General features: G+C 39.3%; 1 protein-coding gene across 5 annotated transcripts in view; it reads left to right on the plus strand.

Moving 5' to 3' along the window:
* PLEKHG4B (pleckstrin homology and RhoGEF domain containing G4B) overlaps positions 1 to 23,604 on the plus strand; it is a 77,656-nt gene that overhangs the window by 37,305 nt on the left and 16,747 nt on the right. For 2 of the 5 annotated variants that reach the window (XM_067569869.1, XM_067569872.1), the window contains exons 12-19: positions 64 to 980; positions 7,468 to 7,720; positions 15,248 to 15,337; positions 15,455 to 15,679; positions 16,020 to 16,190; positions 17,169 to 17,349; positions 22,765 to 22,881; positions 23,313 to 23,600. In XM_067569869.1, the coding sequence (XP_067425970.1) occupies positions 64 to 980; positions 7,468 to 7,720; positions 15,248 to 15,337; positions 15,455 to 15,679; positions 16,020 to 16,190; positions 17,169 to 17,349; positions 22,765 to 22,881; positions 23,313 to 23,600 (2,242 nt within the window). Of the gene's footprint in view, positions 1 to 63; positions 981 to 7,467; positions 7,721 to 15,247; positions 15,338 to 15,454; positions 15,680 to 16,019; positions 16,191 to 17,168; positions 17,350 to 17,723; positions 17,801 to 22,764; positions 22,882 to 23,312; positions 23,601 to 23,604 lie in introns of those variants that run through there. The other 3 variants (XM_067569871.1, XM_067569870.1, XM_067569873.1) reach the window with 3 other exon arrangements.

The raw sequence follows: 23,604 nt of genomic DNA on the forward strand, positions 1-23,604 counted from the left end.
ACAGAAGACGTTATATAAGTATACAGTCCTATTATTTAACTGTACTTTTCACTTTTAATCCAGGCATATGAGTGGATGTTACACTGCAATGAGTATCTTGAACATCTTACTATGGAGAACAAATATTCTCGATCAGTGATTCAGAGTTTGCAAAGCTACCACCAAGAGGCTACAAAAGTTTCTGCACAAAATTTTCAAAAAGCGAATGGGATGGTAATGGATCTGGGTAGTGAAAAGGAACTAAAGCAATGGAATACGTTATGGCTGAAATGTCAACAGACAAGGCACCATTTAGAAGAGATCCTTTCTGAAGCTCTCAAAGGTTCCAACAATGAAACTTCTCGCAGAGTCCACAAGGAAGCAGATGCGAAAGTTAACTGTGAGTTTGATACTGAAGGTGCTAGACGACAAAGTCAGTCCCCTTCTGGACTCTCTTCTAGCACAGATGATAACATTTGGGATAATAATGTTAAGCCGTTGCATAAACCTCAGCATAGGAGCCTGCCATCAGCAGTACCACCTTTTTTAGACCATGAGAATGCCAATCAAAGCATGGATGTATTTGTGCAGTTTAATGCATCTCCACCACAGACACTTACTCCACTCTTGGGTGGTCTGCAAAGGACCAGCCCAATCTCAGAAGATATGGACAATGTTTCCACCTCAGGATCAGCCTCCTGCTATTCTGAGCCACCCCAGTCACCAACTACCCGCCACAGAAAACATCCACTAAAGAAGATCATGAAGAAAACTCAAAGTTTTGAGTTTACTCAGCTTGAGAGCAGCCATAGCGAGTTGCACCGCCATGGATACAGTGGAGTTTATATCAAGGGATTGGAGGTGGCCAGTAATGTTGCTGCTGAGAAAAAATACATGCAGCGCTTGAATGTTAAAAGCCCTTTGATTAGTAGAAACCGAAGTTTATCATCCCCATCAAGGATCCATCATACAGATGAAGAAGAAAAGAAGAGAGCAGGAAGGTGAGAAATGGCCACAACACAATCCATTTTTTTGAGTGAGGAACAAATAAAGTACTGTAATATTCTAAATGGTTTGTGAAAAACAGAGTTTAAAAGAGACATTACATTCAAAATGCAGAATACAAAATAAATTGCTCATTTGAAAGGGACACTGTCAAGTCTTTTAGGCCCAAAGCTTAGGTTTGGTGGGGGAGAAGAGAGGCTTTGACAGTTTATACAACATAATGGACAAAATCCTTAGTGACTTTTTACGTCAGGCCTATTTAAATCAAGTAAGAGTTTAGTGGGAACTGAGTAAAGACTTCAAGATTTAAGCTCCAATCCTGCAAAGACTTACACATGTTTAACATTAATGAATCTGTAATCTCAGAGGTCATACCCTATGACTGGAGAATTGCTAATATTTTTTAAGAAAGGGAAAAAAAGTGATCAGAGAAACTACAGGCCTGTTAGTTTGACCTCAATTGTATGCAAGGCCTTGAAACAAATTTTGAAAGAGAGTAGTTAAGGACATGGTGGTCAACGATAATTGGGATAAAATACAACGTGGTTTTACATAAGGTAGATCGTGCCAGACCAAACTGATCTTTCTTTGAGAAGATAACTGATTTTTGTAGACAAAGAAATGCAGCAGATTTAATCTACCTGGATTTCAATAAGGCATATGATACAGTTCCACATGAGAAATTATTAGTTAAATTAGAGAAGATGGGGATTTATATGAGAATTGAAAGGTGATAAGGAATGAGAGACTACAGTGGGTCATACTGAAAGGTGAACTGTCCGGCTGGAGGGATGTTATTAGTGGAGTTTCTCAGGGATCAGTTTTGGGTCCAATCTTATTTAACATTTTTATTAATGAACTTGGCACAAAAAGCAGGAGTGTGCTAATAAAATTTGCAGATGACACAAAGTTGTGAATTATTGCAAATATGGAAGAGGACCAGAATATCATACAAGAAGATATGGATGACCTTGAAAATCGGAGTAATAGAAATGGGATGAAATTTAATATTGCAAAATGCAAGGTCATGCATTTGGGGACTAACAACAAGAACTTTTCCTATAAACAGGGGATGTATCTGTTGAAAGCGACAGTGGAGGAGAAAGACCGGGGTGTATTGGTTGATCACAGGATGACTATGAACCACCAATATGATGTAGCCATGAAAAAGGCTAATGCAATCCTAGGATGCATCAGGCGAGGTATTTCCAGTAGAGATAGGGAGGTGTTATTACCATTATACAAGGCACTGATAAGACATCATCTGGAATACTGTGTGAAGTTCTGGGGTCTCATGTTTAAGAAAGATGAATTCTAACTGGGGCAGGTGCAGAGAAGGGCTACTAGGATGATCAGAGAAATAGAAAATCAACCTTATGAGAGGAGACTCAAAGAGCTTGGCTTGTTTATCCTAACCAAGCAAAGACTGAGTGGAGATATGTTTGCTCTCTATAAATACATCAGAGGAATAAGTACCAGGGAAGGAGATGAGTTATTTAAATTAAGCGGCAATGTGGACACAAGAACAAATGGATATAAACTGGCCATCAACAAGGTTAGGCTTGAAATTAGATGAAGGTTTCTAACCATCAGAGGAGTGAAGTTCTGGAATAGCATTCGAAAGGGAGCAGTGGGAGCAAAAACCTAGCTGACTTCAATACTGAGCTTGATACATTTATGGAGAGGATGGTCTGATGAAACTGCCTGCAATGGTACGTAGCCAATCTGCGACTGCTAGTAGTAAATATCCCCAACAGCTGAAGATTGGACACCAGATTGTGGGAGGGCTCTGAGCTACTACAGAGAATTCTTTCCTAGGTGTCTAGCTGGTGAGTCTTGCCAAAACACTCAGGGTACAAGTGACTGCTATATTTGGGGTCAGAAAGGAATTTTCCCTGGGTCAGATTGACAGAGACCCTGGGAATTTTTTGTCTTCCTCTGTAAGCATTGGGCATGGGTCACTCGCAGGTTTAAACTATAGTAAATGGTGGATTTGCTGTAATTTGAAGTGTTCAGATCATGATTTGAGGACTTCAGTAAAAGCCAGAGGTTATGGGTCTATTTACAGGAGTGGGTGGGTGAGGTTTTGTGGCCTGCGATGTGCAGGAGGTCAGACTAGATGATCATGATGGTCCCTTCTGGCCTTAAAGTCTTGTAAGTTTAACTTTACTCAGTGAGACTATTCAGAGGGCATAACGTTGAACATGTGTAAATCGGTTCAGGATTGAGGCCTTAGCCTAGTATGACTTGAAATGTTTCCATATTTTTTCAATATTGTGTTGGGTTTTTTGGATTTAAACATTTTCCACCAATTTTGGAAAACCAGCTCCATTGTGCTGGTACATAAGAGCCAGAAATTGAAACTAACCAAAAATTTCATTTTCTAAGCTGAATGAAGTGCATATAGTAAGCACACAGCACAGTCAAAAGTGAATTAGATTTTTTTTAAAAATTTCAATTTAAATAATCTGACTGAGAAACAATGGTAAACAACTGCTTTAAATATATTATTTTATCTTGACAGTGTTCCATAAGGAAATGATCATTAAAATAATTTATTGTTTTTCTTTAAGATAAAGTGTGTTTGTACTAGAGTTGCTGACAGAATATTAAGGAAATACAGATGAACATAATTTACAAATGCAGATGGAATTTAAACATTGTCTTCAGCTCCAATTTGAATATGAAGTTCTGCTTAAGTTTCATCATGTTTTTTTTTTCCCCCCTTTCCTATTAGACTTACTTTTGGTTTCTCTCTCTCTTGGTTAGTATCCTCCCTCCCTGGGATTTTGTATTTCAACAGCATAAAGTTATCCGACTATTACAGTGCCAAATAAAAGTTAATATTCATGACCAAGATTTGACTGCTCTAACGAAGGAAACTGAAATCAAAATCTATTATCAAATCTATCTATATTTTAATAATCTTGTACAGAAAAAGAAAATAACTTGTGTGCGCCTGACCAGAATTCAGGTTTATGTTTAAGTTTTTAATAAATCAAGCTGTTTATATTTTATATCAAGTAGTAACTGAGGGCCAGATTTTGATACCCTTACACACATTGAGTATCGCCATACTCTGCAAGCAATCCCATTGAAGACAGTGGGATTACTCATGGAGTAAGGTGATATTTCATTTGAGTAAGAGAATCAAAATGTGTCCCATAATGTTCATAAATAATCATACATTTTTGTTTATGGTATCTGTGTATTATAGCTTTCAAGGGCTCCAATTCAGCAAATCATCCTTAGTCTGCAAATAACTTAAACAGATGGTTAACTCCCACTGATTTAATGATATTGAAGTTAAGCACATGCACAATTGTGTTGCTGAATTGTAATGTCGTCATCATTTTGTGCAACAGAGAAAGAATGGACATCATGCATGATCTTTCTTGCATAGAAATTGGTGTTTTTTAAAAAGTCTGTTTGGTTTCAATTTTTTAAATCTGTAAATGCTGCTTTTAAATGGGCCAAAAGAAGATGTGCAAACTGAATTATGTACTTTCCTCTTTTAAAACATATGTATATTGACTTTTAGTAGTTACAAAAAAAAATCTGATACAATCAAAGTAGTTTGTGGTTTTATTTGGCTTAACTTCTTTTTTATGAAATGAGTAAACTTTGGAACAACTCCACTTTTCCATAATGCCTTCTTATAAAATTAGGGCTCTTTATTTTAGGTCTATGGAGGATATATACCTCAATGTGAATTTGTTCAGGTTAACAGTATCATTTTCCCCCTTTTAAACCCCAATCCTGCAAACACTTAAATCCAAGCAAATTTGGGTACTTATCTCAGACATGATTCCCTAATTTTATTATCTAATTATTCTGGACCAGGTCATGGGACCACTGACTTTTATAGTATTTCACCAGGCTCAGTGGTTTACTGAGGTTTTTACAAAAACTGCACCCAATCCTGCAAACATGTGAGAAAAGTTAGTCCAGCAGAGTCCACTGCAGTCAATGCCACTTATGAGATCAGTAACTTTTATTCACAGGGCTGAGTATTTGCAGGATTAGGTCTGCTAAAAATTTTTCATCCATTTGTATTGGATTATGTATTTATTAAATCATAAAAATATAAAGTTTTGCTTACAATTTTCAACTTTGGAATGCCATGAGTTACAATATTAGTCTTCATTTCCATACGGAAAAGTCCTTTAGAATTTAATAGGGACAAAAACAGTAAGATTCTACAAAACTATCTTAAAACCTACCAAAATTAATAAATATTGGCATACTTTAAAAACATTTTAATTGTCTTATAGAATTCTATTTGAAGTATAATTAAATTTTTCTATTAAATTATCTGGGACTTTTCCATGAGGGGTGAGGCATAATACAATGTAGTGATTTAAGAGTGAGGCTGAATATGGACTTGTGAGGCCTAACTTTCTTCTCATTTACATGAGTTTTATTTTTTAGAGTTACTCCTCAAGATTCTCATGTGTTCACCTGACTCCAGGTGCTGGAGCTTTAAGAAAAACACCAAATATGGAAGTCGAGATAAAATCTTGAGAGTTGATGATGCTGCTCCTTCAGAGGCCAGCCACAGCCTATCCCTTAAATGCTTTGTGACTTTGATTACTCATAGCTAGAGTTGTTTTGAACATTGCAAAATGTGAAAATTTCAACAGAATACTTTTAATGAAAATTTGAATTTTGTTGAAAAAAATGAGCTAAATTTTTTCACAAAAACTTTCATTAAAATATTGACCTGTTTTTCAGCCAGCTCTACTAAATGCTTCCTTCACAGAGTTGTTGTGCAGCTTGCTTAATTAATATTTGCAAATCACTTTTTGACCTCGCTCCCCGGTGAGTAATTATTTACAGAAATGGGAGAAAAGAGGTCACGGTGTAATGCTTTGACATCTCGGGATAAAAGGCACTATAAAAGTGCAAAATATTATTATTTTTATCATGTGATTAGAGATGGGTTTGGACTACTACATTTAGATTCAAATCCAGATTTTTAACCCACCTCATTTAAAGCTTGTGGTTGTGCAGATCGAGCATTTGCTTTGGTGTTTGATCCAGGTTATTGGCCACAGGATTGAGCCACGAATCTGGATTTGGATTCCACACCCCAAATTCAGGGATGTTCAGACAAGATTCAAGCTCCTCTCTAATCTTGACATTAAAGAGCTACTGGAAGATGCATTTCCCTTTTGGACAGGAAATCCTGACTGAAGTTATTCTAGTTGGCTTCTTTTATGGAGGTTTAAGAACTAGCCAATTTCATAAGGGAAAAAAATATAATATAAATAGTTCTCTCTCTCCAGCTGATGGAATTGTTAGTATGTAACATCACATGCCATTAGGACAATTTAATAAATCAAAAAGACCTTTGTATTGTCATCGGCGATGTCCAGCTCATCTAATGTGTTGTAAATCAAGTTTATTCAACAGCATTTCCCATCATGATATATCTACTATAGAGACTGTTTTTTGTTTGATTTGTTATGATAGAAGTAAAGATTAAAATCTGTTCCTGTCATTGTTAACAATCCAAAAGTGTTTCTACTATTTTTAAGTTGTTTGTTGAACTTATTGTAAGACTGTTAATATGAAGAAGAAAAAGCCTTAGAGATATTATGAAGTCAAACTTTCTCCATTTTGTGGTGTTAGAAATTCAGATATTTTATTTGCAAGGAATTGAAATTATCCTAGTTAATGAAATATCACTGAATACAACATTTTGCTATACTTTCATTTCTCAACCCCATGGTCCAGGAATGAGAATATACATTTTTTCCTTAAAAAAATTGTTTGCGTCTATATTGTCAAAAAAATTTTGTTGTTTATCAGAAATTATTTTTTCTTACAAATTGATGGCTTCCACAGTTTGCCTTGTTTTTCAGAATCTGGTTTTGCTCAGTGCAAATCTTCCTGTAATGCTAGAACTGGTCACATATTTTAACCTTTCAGAACTGAACATGCTTTCTCAATGGGAGCTCACAATGTGTCAGAGGATATATTGTGTCGGGAAACTCATGAGAATTCAGCTATATGTTAGTTTATCATCCCAGGAATGTTGCTCTCTTTCCAAACAGAATACAGGAATGGAAAAGGTCAAGACACTTCTGCAAATGCAACAGGAAATTCTTCAATACAATGAAAGTCTTTCCAGTGCTCAGAATTCTTTCTTTCTTTTCTGGCTGCTTAGCTGTTACACTACAGCTGCTGTAGACTGTTGTAGACCAAATTCTGCCCTCTGCTATGCCCATGTAACTCCACTAAAGTCAGTGAAATTCCACTGTTGAGGGCAAAATTTGCTCCTGCGGCAAGAGCAAAAAGCTTGTAAGGTCTGTTGCTATAATGATAAACAACTTAGCAGCCAGTGCTACAGCATGTTTCCTCAAAGGACAGGTAAAAATGAGCCAAAGAAAGCAAATAAGCAAAGAGAGTCACTCAATATTCAGTGATTACACATTGTCATAATTTCAATATTCAAAACAGCTGTTCTGTGTCTTCCAGCAGCAAAGTACAACATATAATGGATGAAATGATCACAACAGAAAGGGAATATGTTAGATCCTTAGGATATATCATCGACAACTATTTTCCAGAAATGGAAAGAATCCATTTACCTCAGGATTTGCGAGGAAAGCGGAATATTATCTTTGGGAACCTGGAAAAGCTCTATGATTTCCATTGCCAGTATTTTCTAAAAGAGCTGGAACACTGCAGAGACTTCCCACTGCGTGTCAGCCACTGTTTTCTCAGACATGTAAGTCCCATTTCCAAAGAAGGGTGCATTCTTAGAATCAGATCTATTGAGTTACCCACAAATCCTATTACAGAGTAAATCATGTCACTTTACCTTTTTTGTGTTTCTCATAGTGTGAATGATCAAGCTGTTCTGTGATACATTTTTACCGTTTTCTGTGTATGTGACCCGTTGTTTTCTCTCAGTGGGTTGTATATATACTCCTATGTCATCACACAGTTGCTCCTTTTGATATCTCAAAACATGCTGGCTGGACCCTTTCTAAATTTGCTAGAAGTAATAGTTGAGTTTGCCATGCAAGTGATATGGCCTCAAAGTTTTCAGTTTTCTATAATTATAGAAGTTTTCTATTAATTTTGTTTCCTATTATGAACCAATGAACAGGTGCTCTTATAGAATCATCTTCAATCACACTGGAAAAGTAATCTAATCTGAACACCCTAATGTCAATGAGTGAATTGGGGGGAGGGGGCCTGATTTTAGTTTCCTCTTTTGAAACAGTCTTAAATTCCACACATTCACTTTATTGATAGTAATTTGCTAACAATAGACAAAGCATCAAATTGCTGCTTATACATCTGCTCTGGACATATGTGAACTACACCCACTGACTATAGCAGACATTTAGCCAGAAAAAAGATGGTGGTATGTGCTCCACGTGTATAATGTGAATACAGAGGGATGTGTATTGGAAGATCGAAGGCTCGTCCGGCGTGTAGCAGGCTAGTCTGATGCCTTGCTTGTGGTTTTGGGTATCAGTCTTCAGCATTCCACTTTTAGTTTAATTGTGACGTGAACATTTTCGCTCAGCTAATCAGACATGTCTGGAAAGAAAAATGAATTGAAAATATTACATGTAAGAGCGTTAACGTTTTTCTGTTTGGAAATGCCTTGTAGTGCCTCTTTTACATTGCACCTCGTTCTGAACCTCTCCTACCAGGGGGTGAAGGGCACATCCATTCTTTCAACATATGGGGAGTCTGTGTCAGCATGACTGATCTGGAGGATGGTGCAGCCATTGTGGAAAGGGGCGTACAGTGACTGAAGTGCTGGTCTATTGTCAGGACATGAGGAACCACTGATGGGGGTGGGGCAGTCATGCAAGTGAGCATATCTTTACCTTCCCGATAGGACCTGTGTGGACCTTGCCCCTCTCAATCCCTTGCAGAAATCTCAGTATGGAGCTCTAACACAGGGCAGAGAAAGTGGGGAGGGCTTTAAGCAATGTGTATGGCAAGGATTTAATTTTCCTGAAGGGAAGGCCCATCTTTCAAAAGTTCGATTTAAGGTAGATTTTTGCTGTTGGGACAAGTAGAACGTGGCTATTGATCAGGATTTCCTTGTAAAATGTTTTCAGAGACTTGTCTTTGAATCTAGCGTTGTTTTAAAGTTGACTTAATTTGTAATTCCATCAAAAATAATGTTCCGTGAATGCTGTGGTGACAAGGCAAGCTCTTGAACATCAGGAAATGATAGTGGCGGTCAGAAATTCCTCAGCATGGCTGTTGCATTAGACACCACCAGAATGTCCTATTCCACACACCTTATAAGCTTTATCGGAGAAGGCGGCCCTACACATATTACAAGCTCGTCAGTTTTTGGTACAGATACATATGGGATGAGGCAAGGGCTGTGAAGTCCTTACCTCATTCACTGCGCATCTTACTGAACCATGCAAACCTGTGCAGTTCGACCTTCCTTAGCTGTGCATTTGAGTTTAGCAAGATAATCTGTGCAAAATGTATTGCACATCCAGATAAAGTGGTTTCAATGTGTCATGCCAAGGAAAAATGTATAGCAGTTTCCACCAGAACACACAAAGGTTCTTTTCAAACAACACTATTTCCATGCCAAATTTCAACTTTCTACCGCGGTCATTTTAGTGCTACAAGTGTTCAAAAATAAGTCATTTTTACACCAAGAAAAGCTTTTTTTATTTTCTTTCTACACACCCTGCAAAACACCGGATTTGTTTTTGCTCAGCCTTTCCAAATATGTTCACTTAGAAGCAGACATAATAGCTTAAAATACAAAAGTGACAACATAAGTGACTGGGAGCAGGAGGGGGAGAATGCAAATGCTTTTTGCAACTTTTAGCTATGGTGGTCGTGGTTACTTGAGCTATTTCTTCCTACCTCTTTAACCACTTGGCCTTCAACAGTCATGATTCTGTGGTCCCGAGTATTAATAGATAATGGTTAAGTAGAGAGTACTTTAATATAGAAGGCTGGATACTTTTAAGTAAATAATTGTTGCAGTGGCAGCTCTGGGTTCAAGGGGTTTAAAATCTTTCCCATTGCTGCTCCTGCATTTCCTTGTATTTTGGCTGTCCCCTTTTACCTTTTTGAAAAGCATATCTTAAATACTGTTTTATTGCTTGTGATTCAGTATTAATTGAATATTTTTCTTCAGTTTTTATTATATCTTACACAAACTCTTTTCCTGCTGTTATATTTCATAACAGCCATCTTTGTCTGAAACATGTTCTCCTCAGATGTCACTTTACAGCAGATATGTTTCTGTCTATCTGTTTCTGCTTTCTAAATCTGCTTCACTTTTATAAATTCCCATAGTGTTCATTGAAGCCATCTCTGGAATACCACCCGTGTATCAAAGTAACATTAAAAGAAAGTGTGAAATGAACAATAATTGTGTGAATTAATAAAAATACATTGTTTCACATGGTGTTTCCTAATGAATCTGTGTAACCAGTATTAACCACAAAAGAAAATCCCAACCTGGACAATAAATTATTGATTAAATAGCCTACTGGCTTTTAAATAAGTAGATGGTATGAAAAGGGAATCATTTTTGTTGTGAATGATTAATGTAAGCCTCTCACCTGGAGCTACAGCTGTGATTTTTCTATTAACTAGGATGGAAAAGCCAGGATTTTATTACTTTCTCACAATACAAGGCTGTTGTGGAGATTAATTTGTGTTTTGTAAAGTTGAGAAGCATTCTATGCTGTCTGTGCTATTACTGACAAAGGACAAGTTATTCTATCCCTATTCCCCTCTGCAATGTATACTACCTCTAGTTTCCTAGGATACAGAGAATGAGATCCTGACTTTGACATTTCCTTCAGGTCATCTAGGAAAATCACCATTGTGCCTCCAGTTGGGATGTCTATGTTAATCACTTAAAACAGGACAACACTATCCCTGTAAAGATTAAGGGTAAAACAGGACAACACTATCCCTGTAAAGATGTCATCTGCAGGCACATGGTGATTTCCCCACCTAATTTGTAGGAAAAACCAAGATCTCATTCTGTTTATGCTAGGATAGTAAAAGGAAACATAATTACAGAGGATAGGTGGGATGTAATAACCTGGCTATCAATCCAGTGTAGCACTTACAGTATTTAATGTTACTCATATCCAATGGGCTTTACAAACTCTGGAAGACTCATTCTTTGGGCCAAACTCTGACCAGCAGAAGTGACTTTGTCCTGGACCCTGTTGCATGTGCTCAGCTTGCAGTCGCTCCCCAACATGGATATGTCTGTCTTTGTTGTTTACTTTGTCCATGATGCCCTGTTAGTAAAGTGGTGGAGGATGCTGGTAGATAGGAAAGCAAGAAAGAAATTGCTGTGGTGATTTCTCTGCTCTAAAACAGTGTCCTGGACTCACGTTCTCTGACTGCGTTTTACACAAACTGCCATTTCCTGCTCAAGGTCTGGATAAAAGAGGAAGAGGTCGCTTTAGTGCTCCTTACAATACATCGTGAGTATGGAAGTAGCAGTTGTTTATTTCTCAAGCCCTGATATCTCAGACCCTTTAGAAAGCTCTGAGCCATAGCAGTGTAGCCAATTTGATTGAGTTCCTCAGGCTGAGGTCTAAATTTTCTTTCCCTTTGTAGAGGAAAGTAATAGCTTTGCTGATGCTGTGTGTGTTTAGGGTTGGATGGGTGTGACAGATTTATTACCAAATCAGACCTTTCTCAGTCTGGTGACACACAAGAAGTGTGTGTCCTTTTTTGTCTCTCCCGCTCCTCTCTTCATCCTTGAGCATATTCTGTACCATTCCCTTTGACCAAAATCCCTTGTTTGCCGGATATCTGGCCTCTACCTGACAAGCTTGTTTGTTTGCTCTCTTCGGTTCTACTTTGTCCGAAGGGAACAAATACCAGTGTGCCATTTGCAACATGGTTGGTTTGGGGAAGTTGAGTGGGGAAGTTGGGCAAGAGTGTTTCGTAGCACTGCCCTGCCAAATGACTCTCTCCGTGTGCTTGTTTTGTGAGTGCAGGCAAAAAGGAACTATGACATGTTCTTCTGCTTGTAGTTGTGTTACTCAGCAGCACCAGAATTTCACTGAGATGCCCTACAATTCAGCTTAGTGATTTTTGGGCTGTGTTCCGGTACTTGGATGAAAAGCAATACCTCTTCGCTCTTGCCAATAGCAGATCTCAGTCGTGTCCCACCACACAGCTAACTGGCAGTTTTCACTTGTACTCACTTAATCCACTTGTGAGCCATCCCTAAGCCCAGAGGAAGGGGACCTGCCTTTGCTCCCCATGTACTTGAGAGTAACACTTGAGGGAGTAATGTAGGGGAGCCTGGAGTGGGCGCTATCATCCTAAACTTCATACAGTTCATTTATTGCCAGGGCTGCCACCTTATATATTAGCGGTTACAGGAGAAAAAGAAATTTATGTTGTGGACCTAATTCTGAGAGCTCCAGCAGAGGATTTAAGGGATCAAACTGTCTCCAACTCCTATAAGCCTCCACATTTTCTCTTTTAATTACCCTGTTCTCTCACTAAGAAGAACGAAATAAAAGTGGCAGACCCCTATAAAGATTAAGACAAAGGAGGGCTTTTCATTGATGTCAGTGGGGGGGTTTCAGCAAAAAATGAATATATTCATGAGGCATTTTTTCAAAATGTTCTACCTTTTTTTGAAAAATTAAAAGCAAAAAACAAAGATTTTTTTGGTTTTCAAACTGAACTTTTAAAAAATCTGTTGTTTTACCTTCCTTCTGCCTCTTCTCTCTCCCCCCCCCCCACTTCCCTCTCCCCCTCCTTTTTCAGTGTCAAAATGGGAAAAGAGGAAAGAGGAAGAAACAGAAAAAAGGGGAGGGGGGAACTGGAGGGGAAAAAATCGCTGAAAAACTGATCTTTTTTTGACTTCAGTGGGAGTTTTGCCTGAGAAAGTAAAGTACTATAGAACTTGGTCCTGATCATATATAACTGAATTCCCTTATTATTCAATGGATAAAGAGGGGGAAGCACAATTGTGCTGTATTTTTATAAATAGCTTTGTGTTGATACAATACAGTATCTGAAGAGAGATTCTACAATATCAGAAAAATCAAAGGGCAATTAATAATCTAGGTTTATTTTTTCTTTGAAAAGAAAACCAACATTTACTTACTGATTGCTTGCTCAGATTGTATTACGAGGAGAAGATCTGTTTATCTTTAGATGATTTGTGTGAGTCCTTTTAGTTTAAAGGAAGGAAGAAGATAATTTGTTTAATAAGAAGGAAAACAAATATTTGAATTGAAAAAGAAAGATTGTTTGTTTATTTCAGTGTTCAGAGGAAATGGGAAAATAGTGATCTCGCCTAATCTTTTTTTATACCTTTCAATGAATTGGGGGAAGCTTCCCTCACTTCCAGGTAATTAAAAGGGGATCTTTTCATATGCTTTAATGCTATTCAGTTATTAGAAAAGATCTCATTCTGTCCTAAAGAATACATTGGCACAATATCTATGTATCTATCTATACCATACTTGGCACTGGTACCTGAGGTCTAGATTCACAAAGGGACTTACGTGCTGTGACACTCAGCATTGCAAAACCCACCTTTTAGGCACCTAGAAAATCACAGGAACAACACTGCTATTTACAAAGGTGAGCACACTAGGTAAGGAGCCATGTAAGCTAGCCAATGAGAGATGCTGAGGACAATAGGGTGTCCTATGCCTCATCCTCTCACTGAGATAGGCGCCTAAATCCGGGCTGCAAAGAGGTGCCTATTTTTGCTAGCGAGTCACGAATGGGGACCTGTTTCCTGGAGTCAGGTGGCTTGGACACCTGAGGTGTGTGTTTAAAACCCATGGCACTGCGTCTTACAGCCTAAGTTGTCAGACTTGGGCTTACAGGGCTAGTTCTACTACGGTGGTAAAAAGAGCAGTGTAGATGTTGTGGCTTGGGCTGGCACTCATGCTCTGAAGCCTACCCCTCTGCCCAGGCTTCGGAGCTCAATCCCGAAGTCTACCCTGCTGTTTTTAGCACAGTAGCACAAGCCTGAGTCTGTAGACCAAGGTTCTGAGACTTGTTTCTGCAAGTTTTAAAACACAGTGTAGACGTACCCTTAGGCACCTGCCAAACTTGACACCAATGGCCAGAGGAGTTGGAGGAGGAAGGATGGTGGTTGTGGTGCCACCCATTTTAGTGGTAGAGCATTTGCCTGGGGTGTACAAAACCTAGGTTTAATTTCCCACTCTCCGTTGGAGAGGGAAAAGCTTGAACAGCAGTGACTGAGGGAGCCCCACCTCAGAATATCCCATAGCTCAGTGGCTAGAGCACTCCCCTGAGAAGCAGGAGACCCCTGTTCCAATGGTTTCTCCCCCTCTCGTCAAGGGGGGAGATTGAACCTGGGTCCACATCCCAGATGAGAGCTCTAACCCCTGGGCTAAAAGTTATAAGGTGGCCACTGCCATCACCATTTCCTCCAGCCAGATTTTGAATGGGATCTAATCTGGTAGGCAGCTTTTGAACACATGTATCAGATCAGGTCCTGCATGCGAAGTAGGCAAGCAAACACCTGTCTTCTGCTGTTCGTGAATTGCTCTGGGGTTTGGATGGGAGAAAGGTACCCTGACAACTAGAGGAAGGCAGCATTGCATGTGCCCAGAGGCAGAAACTTGAACACCAGTGAAACTTTTACCCTGAAAATTTAGGCACCAAGTGAGTTAAAACACCTACAGCGCTCAGTGGGAGTTTGGGGAATCTCAGTGGAGCCTAAAACTGGGATTTAGGTGCCTAAACTCAGCTTTTGGTGCCTAGGTACCTTTGTGACCCCACCTGAAGTACCTTACAATTTTCAAAGGTTCTAAATTAACCCTAGCATATGACAGGCAACACTTTCTCATTTTGAGTAGCCCTTACACAGATGAATAATTCTGACAAAGCCATTGGGTCAACTCACATGAGTTCCCAATATTGTTTAAAGTCAACCTGTCTGACTGAGCATTTAGATACTATAATGAAGGGTGCTCTAGAAATACCAACCATAGACATATAGTTGAAACATGAATTTTGCAAGTTGTTGGATCTGTAAGGCCTGTAAATTAGAGAGAACTAAATCTCCTAAATGAATGGTCCTAGGATGTCCATTGCTGAAGTGTGTCTAGATTATAACACATTCAGCAGTTCTGGGTTAGAATTACATTCATGGGGGAGTGTTATAAACTGTACATGATTTTCTGTACAAAATTGTCTGATAAATAGAAAAGGAATTAATCTTTGGAGAAACAGGAAATAAGGAATAACACCACCTTTTCCTACACTTTTTCAGGAAGAACAGTTTGGAATGTATGCATTATACAGCAAGAACAAACCACAGTCAGATGCTTTGTTTACAAGCCATGGAAATGCCTTCTTTAAAGTAATTACTCTCCAGCTTCTTATTTAACATGAATTGTGTGAACACCACTCACTGATGTGTGTACTTTTATGCGGCCTTGTCAACTAATGTTTATACATTCCTCTAATATTCCCACAGAATAAACAACAAGATTTGGGTGATAAAATGGATCTGGCTTCCTATCTGCTGAAGCCTATTCAAAGAATGAGCAAATATGCTCTTCTTCTAAAAGATATGATCAAAGAATGCACTAAGACCCAAGAGCAGGAACTCAGTGATCTCAGGGCAGCCGAAGAAATGGTGAAATTCCAGCTTCGCCATGGAAATGACTTGCTTGCTATGGATGCCATTAGAGGATGTGACGTAAGCATATCTCAATCCTTCATTTATTTTTCAAATAGCCCTTTGGCTTTGCTGCTGCAGTTTTCATTCAAAGACAGAAAATTCCTAAGAGACAGATTATTAATTATTATTATATATTAAGTATATAATATTACAGTATTACTGTAGCACATAGAAACTCTAGTCATGGACCAGGACCCCATACGCCAGGTTCTGTACAAACACAAAACAAGACAGTTCCTGGCTCAGAGTTTATAATCTAATTAGTGACATAATGCCCTTCCCCCATTCTTTCGTGGACTGGACAAAATCAGCCCAGCCTTCTCTTCTCTTTGCTAACATTGTCATTTTCACCAATCAGGTCAATTTGAAAGAACAAGGACAACTGAGATGTCAAGATGAGTTTATTGTTTGCTGCGGAAGAAAAAAGTATTTGAGACACATATTCCTTTTTGAAGACCTCATCTTGTTTAGCAAAACTAAAAAGATTGATGGGGGATATGACATCTATATGTACAAACAGTCATTCAAGGTAAATGCAATCCTGCGATAATGTTTGGATAGCATATACAGTGCAGCATACCCCTGGCCTCTGCTTAGTATTCTGTATTGGACAGGAACCCCATCTGTTTGACAATGGTAGGTGAAGGATCACAGTTCCATTGCATGTAACATTTCAAGTAGTTTGTGTGTGTTTTTAAAAAGTTGGAAGAGATGAGAGAGACAGAAACTGATGAGTAAAATGAGCAAAACATGTCTGTGTGTCTATACACTGTGTCATAAGCGCATGTGTGTTGCTGGACAGGACTCATGGGAAACCAGGTGTTTCCTGTAGAAATAATTATTTTTAACATTTCTTTCATTATAACAAGAAGCACCAGATATGCAGTCATGAACTTTCAGCCACCATTCTGACTACAGATTTGCACCAAGAGGGCACTCAGTCTTGGGAGGGGTGTGTGTGGAGCCGTGTGTGAAGTTGGGTTTGCAACCATCCTTGTTTGGCAACATCAGATATGTATGAAACCCTGATTCAGCAAAGCCTGTAAGTGAGTGCTTAACTTTAAGCATATGCTGAACTGTGTTATTGAACTGGGTACTGGGGCCATATGTAGCATTCACCCTGCATGCTAGAATCCATGGGGCAGATCCTCAGCTGGTATAAGCTGAACTATGATAACATACACCAGTTGAAGATCTGCCTCCAAATATTCAGCTTCACTCTAGTTCTCCGAACTTTTGAGGATGCTATGCTTCTCCTAGAGATTAACATTGCCAGCGTCATGCTGCTCTTTCAAAAATATCTCATGGGGAATGTAGAGTGCTGACTCTGGGATATTGAAAATTCAAACAGAAATGTTTAGTTATATGTACAGTTGTACTGCCAAGGAATCAAGATGAAGATGTTTTTCTACCATCATAGAACGAGCAATGCAAAGAATTTCACTTGATTGGTTTGTTATACATGTTTCCATGCAGTTGAATGTATACTTTTCTAATATTATTTTAGACTGCTGAGATTGGGATGACAGAGAACGTTGGAGACAGTGGTCTGCGATTTGAAATCTGGTTTCGAAGGAGGAGGAAATCCCAGGACACATACATCCTTCAAGCAAACGCAGCAGAAGTTAAAATGGCTTGGACCAATATCATAGGAAGGATTCTTTGGAGACAAGCACTGAGAAACCGAGGTACACAAGCTATGTAATTCAGAAAGAGATTGAAGGGTTTAGCAGTCTACTCCTTGTCTTTATAAAACTACAAGTCAAACAATCTGATTAGGTGACGCTTGTATGTCTGCAGTCGCCGAAGACTTGTTTTCCGGTAGCTTTTTTTAAACAGCTTCTGCAAAGAGCACTGTAAAACTATTATCACAATAAAGTTGTGTCTCTATAATTAGCAGGCTTTGGGAGGGCCCCTTAGATATGTTGCTAGCACTGTGGGCAAAACCTAGCTTTTAAATACCGGATGGCTTATTACAACATTATATAACCCCACTAACATTATGGATTATTACAACGATCTGTAACTCCACTAATCCCCTCTTTTTCTCCTATGACTGCAGATTATTAACAGGCCACTCTGCCTTGAATGGACCCTTAGAATATGTGCTAACTACTTATGCTAAAGAATCTGTTCCACCTTGCATTTTGTTGTGATGCTGAGAGTACCTTTCCCAGACCTGAAGAAGAGCTCTGTGTGCATGGGAGCCAGGTGAAGCTTCCCCTGGGGGAGGCTAGATCCCTTTCCCATCTCTTCTGCTGTAGCCCAGCCCACATTCCACCCTGCTCCGTACCAGGCTCAGCCGCCCCCCCCACCCCCGCCAGAGGAATGCAGCAGGCGATGAGGGGATCTCACAGGGGAGGGGGAGGAGTGTGGAGGAGAGGAAGGATTCGTGAGGAGGATGTGGTGGGTGAGGAGAGATGCACGCTGCAAAGGACCTCTGGAGTGGGAGGGTGGAGTGGAGGAAAGGAGCAGCCAGGTAGTGGCGGGCTGTGGGGACCTCAGGGAAGGGGCGGAGCAGGGATGGGAAGAGACAGGGCCACCACGGCCAAGGTGTCCAGTAGCGTGTCAGCGGCAGCTACTCTGGGCCCTGGCCTATTATACCCACCGTCCATGTCTGTGTGGCTCGAAAGCTTGTCTCTCTCACCAACAGAAGTTGGTCCAATAGAAGATATTACCTCACCTACCTTGTTTCTCTAGTATACTGGAACTGACATGGCTACAACTACACTGTCTTGCCACGGTAGGTAGCACTGCTGCTAACAAATGAAACTAATAGTGCTTAAAAGAAAACACTGGGTTGTTGCCCTTTCTTTGTTATTTTAAGGGGCATGAAGGCCTTTTGGGATGAGGAGCTCTCCTTGTTTGTTTTAATGTTAGCAATATCAGCACAGGGAGGTCTGGTCTGTCTTGGTTTTGCTACAGAACTCGTTGGCTTTCTCAGCCCTTAATTGAAAGACAAGGGTATTAAATCTTAAACAAATATATCTTTCTTCCATGCTTCCATGGATCTGTCACACTTAAGTTAAATAGAGGCAGACGAAACCAAAAGAAATAACAAAGAAGAAGGCAAAGAGTTTCAAGCAATCTGATTCCAAAATACCTCCCTCTCTTTTACTCCAGTTTGACTGCATGGTATATCTGATGAGGCAAGTGGATGAGGTAATATCTTTTATTGGACCGACTTCTGTTGCTGAGAGGGACACTCTTTCAAGCTTACACAGAGCTCTTCTTCATGTCTGGGAAAGGTATTTGGAGTGTCACAGCTAAATGCAAGGTGGAACAGATTTAGCATAAGTAGTTAAAGATATGTTATTTATAATATCTCTAATGTCATATTCCTACCCGTTCATCCATAGACAGAAAAAATAGGGTAAACAGGACTGGAATTTCTAATGTAAAAATCAAACAGTGAGGGAAGGAAGGAAGGGGGGAAAACAACAAAAAGGGAAACAAAGAGTTCTTACCTTTTAGGCCTTCTTTTATACAACATAATGAAGAAAAGGCATTAATAACCCCTCCCCCTTTTGCAGGGCACTTTAAGTTAGATGTTAAATACTTGACTCAGAAAAAAGAAAACTAGAAAATAGGATTCTGCCCTGATGTTACTATTTGGTGGTACACATTTCTGTGGAGATACTACAGTGTAAACTTTAACACAAGTCAAGTTGAAGCTTTAACTCAACCAGTATTGCATCTCCCCAGAAATGCTTAGACTCAACATCAAACAGGATTCAGCACTTATAGAACACGAAGAGGTTACTACTTCCAATTTTCATTTTTCTGAGTCAGGTATTTAATTGCTATATTAAAAACATCTAAATAGAGGGGAAAAATTGTGCACTTTTGCTTCTTTACGATCAACTCGACCAATTAGCAAGTGTTAACATCTTCACTGCCTTGTCTACACTAGAGTTTTAGAACCTGTTAGTCTTAGCAATACATCTTTAAATCCTAGTCAAGATAAAAATCACCAATCACAGTTTTGATTTGGTAAATATAAACACAAATCAAGGTTTCAAAGCTGAAAGACTCATTTGGCTCATGTTCTCTAGCCTGTCACTAATGCAGATGTTAAAAGGCTGTCACATCTACCAATACAAACAAAATTGGCAACTAACTTTTTAAATGATTTATGTTAATATCACAATATTCAGTGAGGATGATCAATAAAATAAACCATTTTGGGTGGGAGGGTATTTCCAGATTGCCCAATTTATCAGCAGTTACACGCCATGCAAAAGAAACCCACACAAACATTATGGGTGCCATATTTTCCGATCTTCCACAGGTTGATGTGGAATCATCTCATCTTGCTGAATCAGGTCCCAGGGGATGGATGTTTGTACAAATTTCTACACCTCGTTTCTTTAGCCCTCTCCCAGTCATTGCAATGGAAGGCACAAAGTCTAATAAAATTTGAAGGTGAAGGGGAGGAATGTATTCCTAGACAAACACAATAAAGTTCTAAACTGGCGGTGTAGTGAGAATTAAATGTAGGATACTAATTAAGGACTTCATAGCACTTTGATGATGTTCTCTTTTTTCTTATCCTTTTTCTTTTGTTCTTTCTAGCCAATCACTTCAGAAATTCCTCTAAATAATTCTTAATTTACAGCAAAAGAGAAGTAGCATAGAATGCAACAGTAAACTCAGAACTGAAATGAAAGGAATAGATATGAACAAAGGAGGGAGGGACGAACATGACATATTTATTCTAAATCTATCTGGGCATTCCATGAATTAATGCTGCAGCTTTCGGACCTTTTTTCCTTCTGAGTACTTGTAACAACGGAGTCTTTTTAGAATTTGGATATTTCTAAATTCTTATAATATGGAAAGATTCTATACATCTTCCTTTATTTTTGTTAAGGATTGCTGTATATATGTATGGTCAGTTTAAATTTGACTCTGCTGTTCTGTAAATATCCCATCAAAGATCACGTGCCTGATTAAGGGTGATTAGCTGTACTCTCAGGTTCATTTAATTACCTTAATGGGTTTTTAGAAGAATGGTTCTCAGCCTTTTTGAGAAATTCTGCTACCAGATTAAGACCTTGATGCACCAGTCACTGCTTACCACCTTCCTTTCAGCTGTGTGCGCTCTAACCCACAATTATTAGAGAAACGATAACTCCATTTATACTGCAGACCAGGAGTCAGTTAATGACATCTAAACTATTAAGAAGGGAAAATATCCGTGCACATTGAAATCTTTGGATAAACTGAGCCTGTATGCAGCAAACCACTTATTTAATTTACATCACAGAATAATCTGTATGGAACTGGAAGCAAAGGCCTGAGAGAGATCACTGAGTGCTAGAAGTAAAGCCACTGAGGAGTGAGGGCTGATAGGCATAGTACCTGAGGCCTCTGTGTGTTGGAGGGCCTGACCCTTCCCCCTACGATGAAGTTGGGTTCAGGAAAACTTCCATTTCTTGACCACTAGCTTTAAGAGTGAGGCTACATACATGCTACAGCTTATAGTCGGTATAGCTTATGTCGCTCGGGTGTGACTAAGCCACCCATAGCAACATAAGCTACACTGTCCCAAATGTGGATGGCACCATGTCAGTGGGAGCAGCTACAACCACTCATGGAGGCTGGAGTAATTAAGGCGATGGGAGAGCTCTCTCCCATCGGCTTAGAGGGTCTGCATTAGCAGCATTACAGCTGCATCGGTGCAGCTGCGCTGCTGTAAGATCTCTAGTGTAGCCAGAGCCTGATTGTGGCGTTAGCGTGTTCTTTTTAAATTCAAGCTTTTTCAAGCTAATTTAGAGTGCATGGGAGGTGCTATCCAGCCAGCCCTGGGAGCCCAAGTTTTGTTTATGTGCATCATGGACAGCAACGAAGCTTGTTCCTTTACTATATGCCTCAGCCCTTTCCTAAGGGGAACACCTATGTTGGGAATTCAAACCAGGCTCCCAATTAGTGCTGTGATTGAGATTTTTGTAATGGCAGCTGATTTCTGCTTGGACCAGGAGTGAGACTTCACTAACTCTTTTCACATATGTGTCACTGAACAGTCCTCCTATAGTAATGAATGTTTTTTTGTTGCCATTTATTTGAGCAGTATTTGAAATGCAGCCCTAAAAGACACTATCTATCAACCCCCTAAGAGTTAAATTGTTAAAGAGTTAAATCCAGGCACTGAGCAAGTGCGTGAAGAGGGAGAGTGTGCAAGGAGCCTTCCGTGTTCTCTTTGATTTGCACAATCACAGTCCCTGTTCTTCTCTGAGCACAGGAACTGTTCTTTCCTGACTCCCCTTGGTGGGCAAGCTGCCTCAAAGAGAGCAGGGAACTGGCCAGGCCCAGAGAGGTGAGCATGCTACCCTCATTGTGTTGCATGCATAATAAAACAGTACCATAATACTCTTGCAGCCCTGGGAGTCTCCATCCTTGGCATAAGCAGCCATCCATTTACAACAGAAGAAAAAGTTTAACAAGGGTAGATTCTCTGCCAAGGACCTAAAGTTAAGGTGGGGAGATATTTGTACTGCTAGCTTCAAAGCATTGTGTAAAACAGTTCTGATTCTGATGGTAATATGATGTCTTGGTGATTTGTGCTAGACATAAATGATGACGCTTCCAGGGCTATATTTTTAGTAGGAGTGAAGTTATCAACTCTGCTTTGGATTGCAATGTATTTGACTGGTGTGGTGACTGGTAATGTTCTGAAACTCAGTCACGCTCAATGGTGATGAAAACAACGATCATCCCATTTTCCCTCAAAGAAATACTCTATAATATTAGAGGATGGCTGGAAAACAAATCTCACTTTGCCATTAGGAAAAAAAAAAAAAAAACAGCTGCTGGTAAAAAGATCCAATAATAATAACAAAATGAGTCTGAGAGATGGCACAAGAAGAGATGGCACCATCCTTTAAAATCTTCTAGTTACATTATAAAAAATGAAGTCTGACCTGCAAAGTACTAGTGTCTGGCTAGCTCCAAAACTAGATTGTTTGCAGCTGATAGGGGGTCAGTAAGCTACTGCAAAAGGTACTGGAAAGATACAAATATTTCACTTCTCCCATAGCAGCATAACTAACACATCAAAGAGGTTGCTGATATTTTTGATGTGTTCGTTTTTTCCATTTTAGAACTCAGAATGCAAGAAATGGTGTCAATGGGAATAGGCAATAAACCTTTCATGGATATCAAGCCCAGTGAAGCAGCCATAAGCGACAGAGCAATAGATTACATCATGAAGGGAACAGGTACTGTCTACTACATTACATTGCTGTTCTTTCTTACTTGCCAGTCTGCTAGGATGATTGTCTTCATTAATAGTTTCACACTTTTTTTTTTTTTTTTTAAGTTGAATGTAACCTATTGCTGTAAAGAATTGATCTTACTTTTGTAAAAACGTAGTAGATTTAGTATCTTATTTCTGTTGTTAAGCTCCTAGAACTTCAGCAATACAGATCTCAAAGGGTTTTCAGTCTCTCCTCATCAGAAAATCTGGAGAGCAGGGGTGGAGCTGTGGGCTAAACAAATGAATTTTCCTAAACTCAGTTCAATAACATTTAAATTCTAGTAGATGATGATTGATCAAGTGTAACAGGCTAGCTCAGTACTGTTCCATTTTTTTTTTTTTCCAAAAATAGCATTTCCCCTTATTCACTTTGTTCTCTTCCAATGATTAAAGGTTCTCGTTTGTTTGTAGAATCAAGATCTCGAGCATCAATAGCAGTGTCTTCATTTGACCACTCCACTCCATTTAAAAGGCCGCATTCCACTATCTCAAACAGTAGCACATCTTCCTCAAGCAGCCAGTCCTCTTCTTCCATTTTGGGATCTCTGAACTTGCATGTGTATTCCAGCCCACCTCATCCAGGCTTACTAGGACCACCCTTCTACCACTGGTCATATGATATTAGAACCTGCATTGAGGAAGATGAACTGGAGCAAGAAACTGGCAGTCAGCCTTCAATGAGTGA

Source organism: Emydura macquarii, unplaced genomic scaffold (assembly GCF_026122565.2).
Source record: "Emydura macquarii macquarii isolate MOO-44397 ecotype Brisbane River unplaced genomic scaffold, CSIRO-AGI_Emac_v2 contig_2948, whole genome shotgun sequence".
Lineage (NCBI taxonomy): Eukaryota > Metazoa > Chordata > Testudines > Chelidae > Emydura > Emydura macquarii.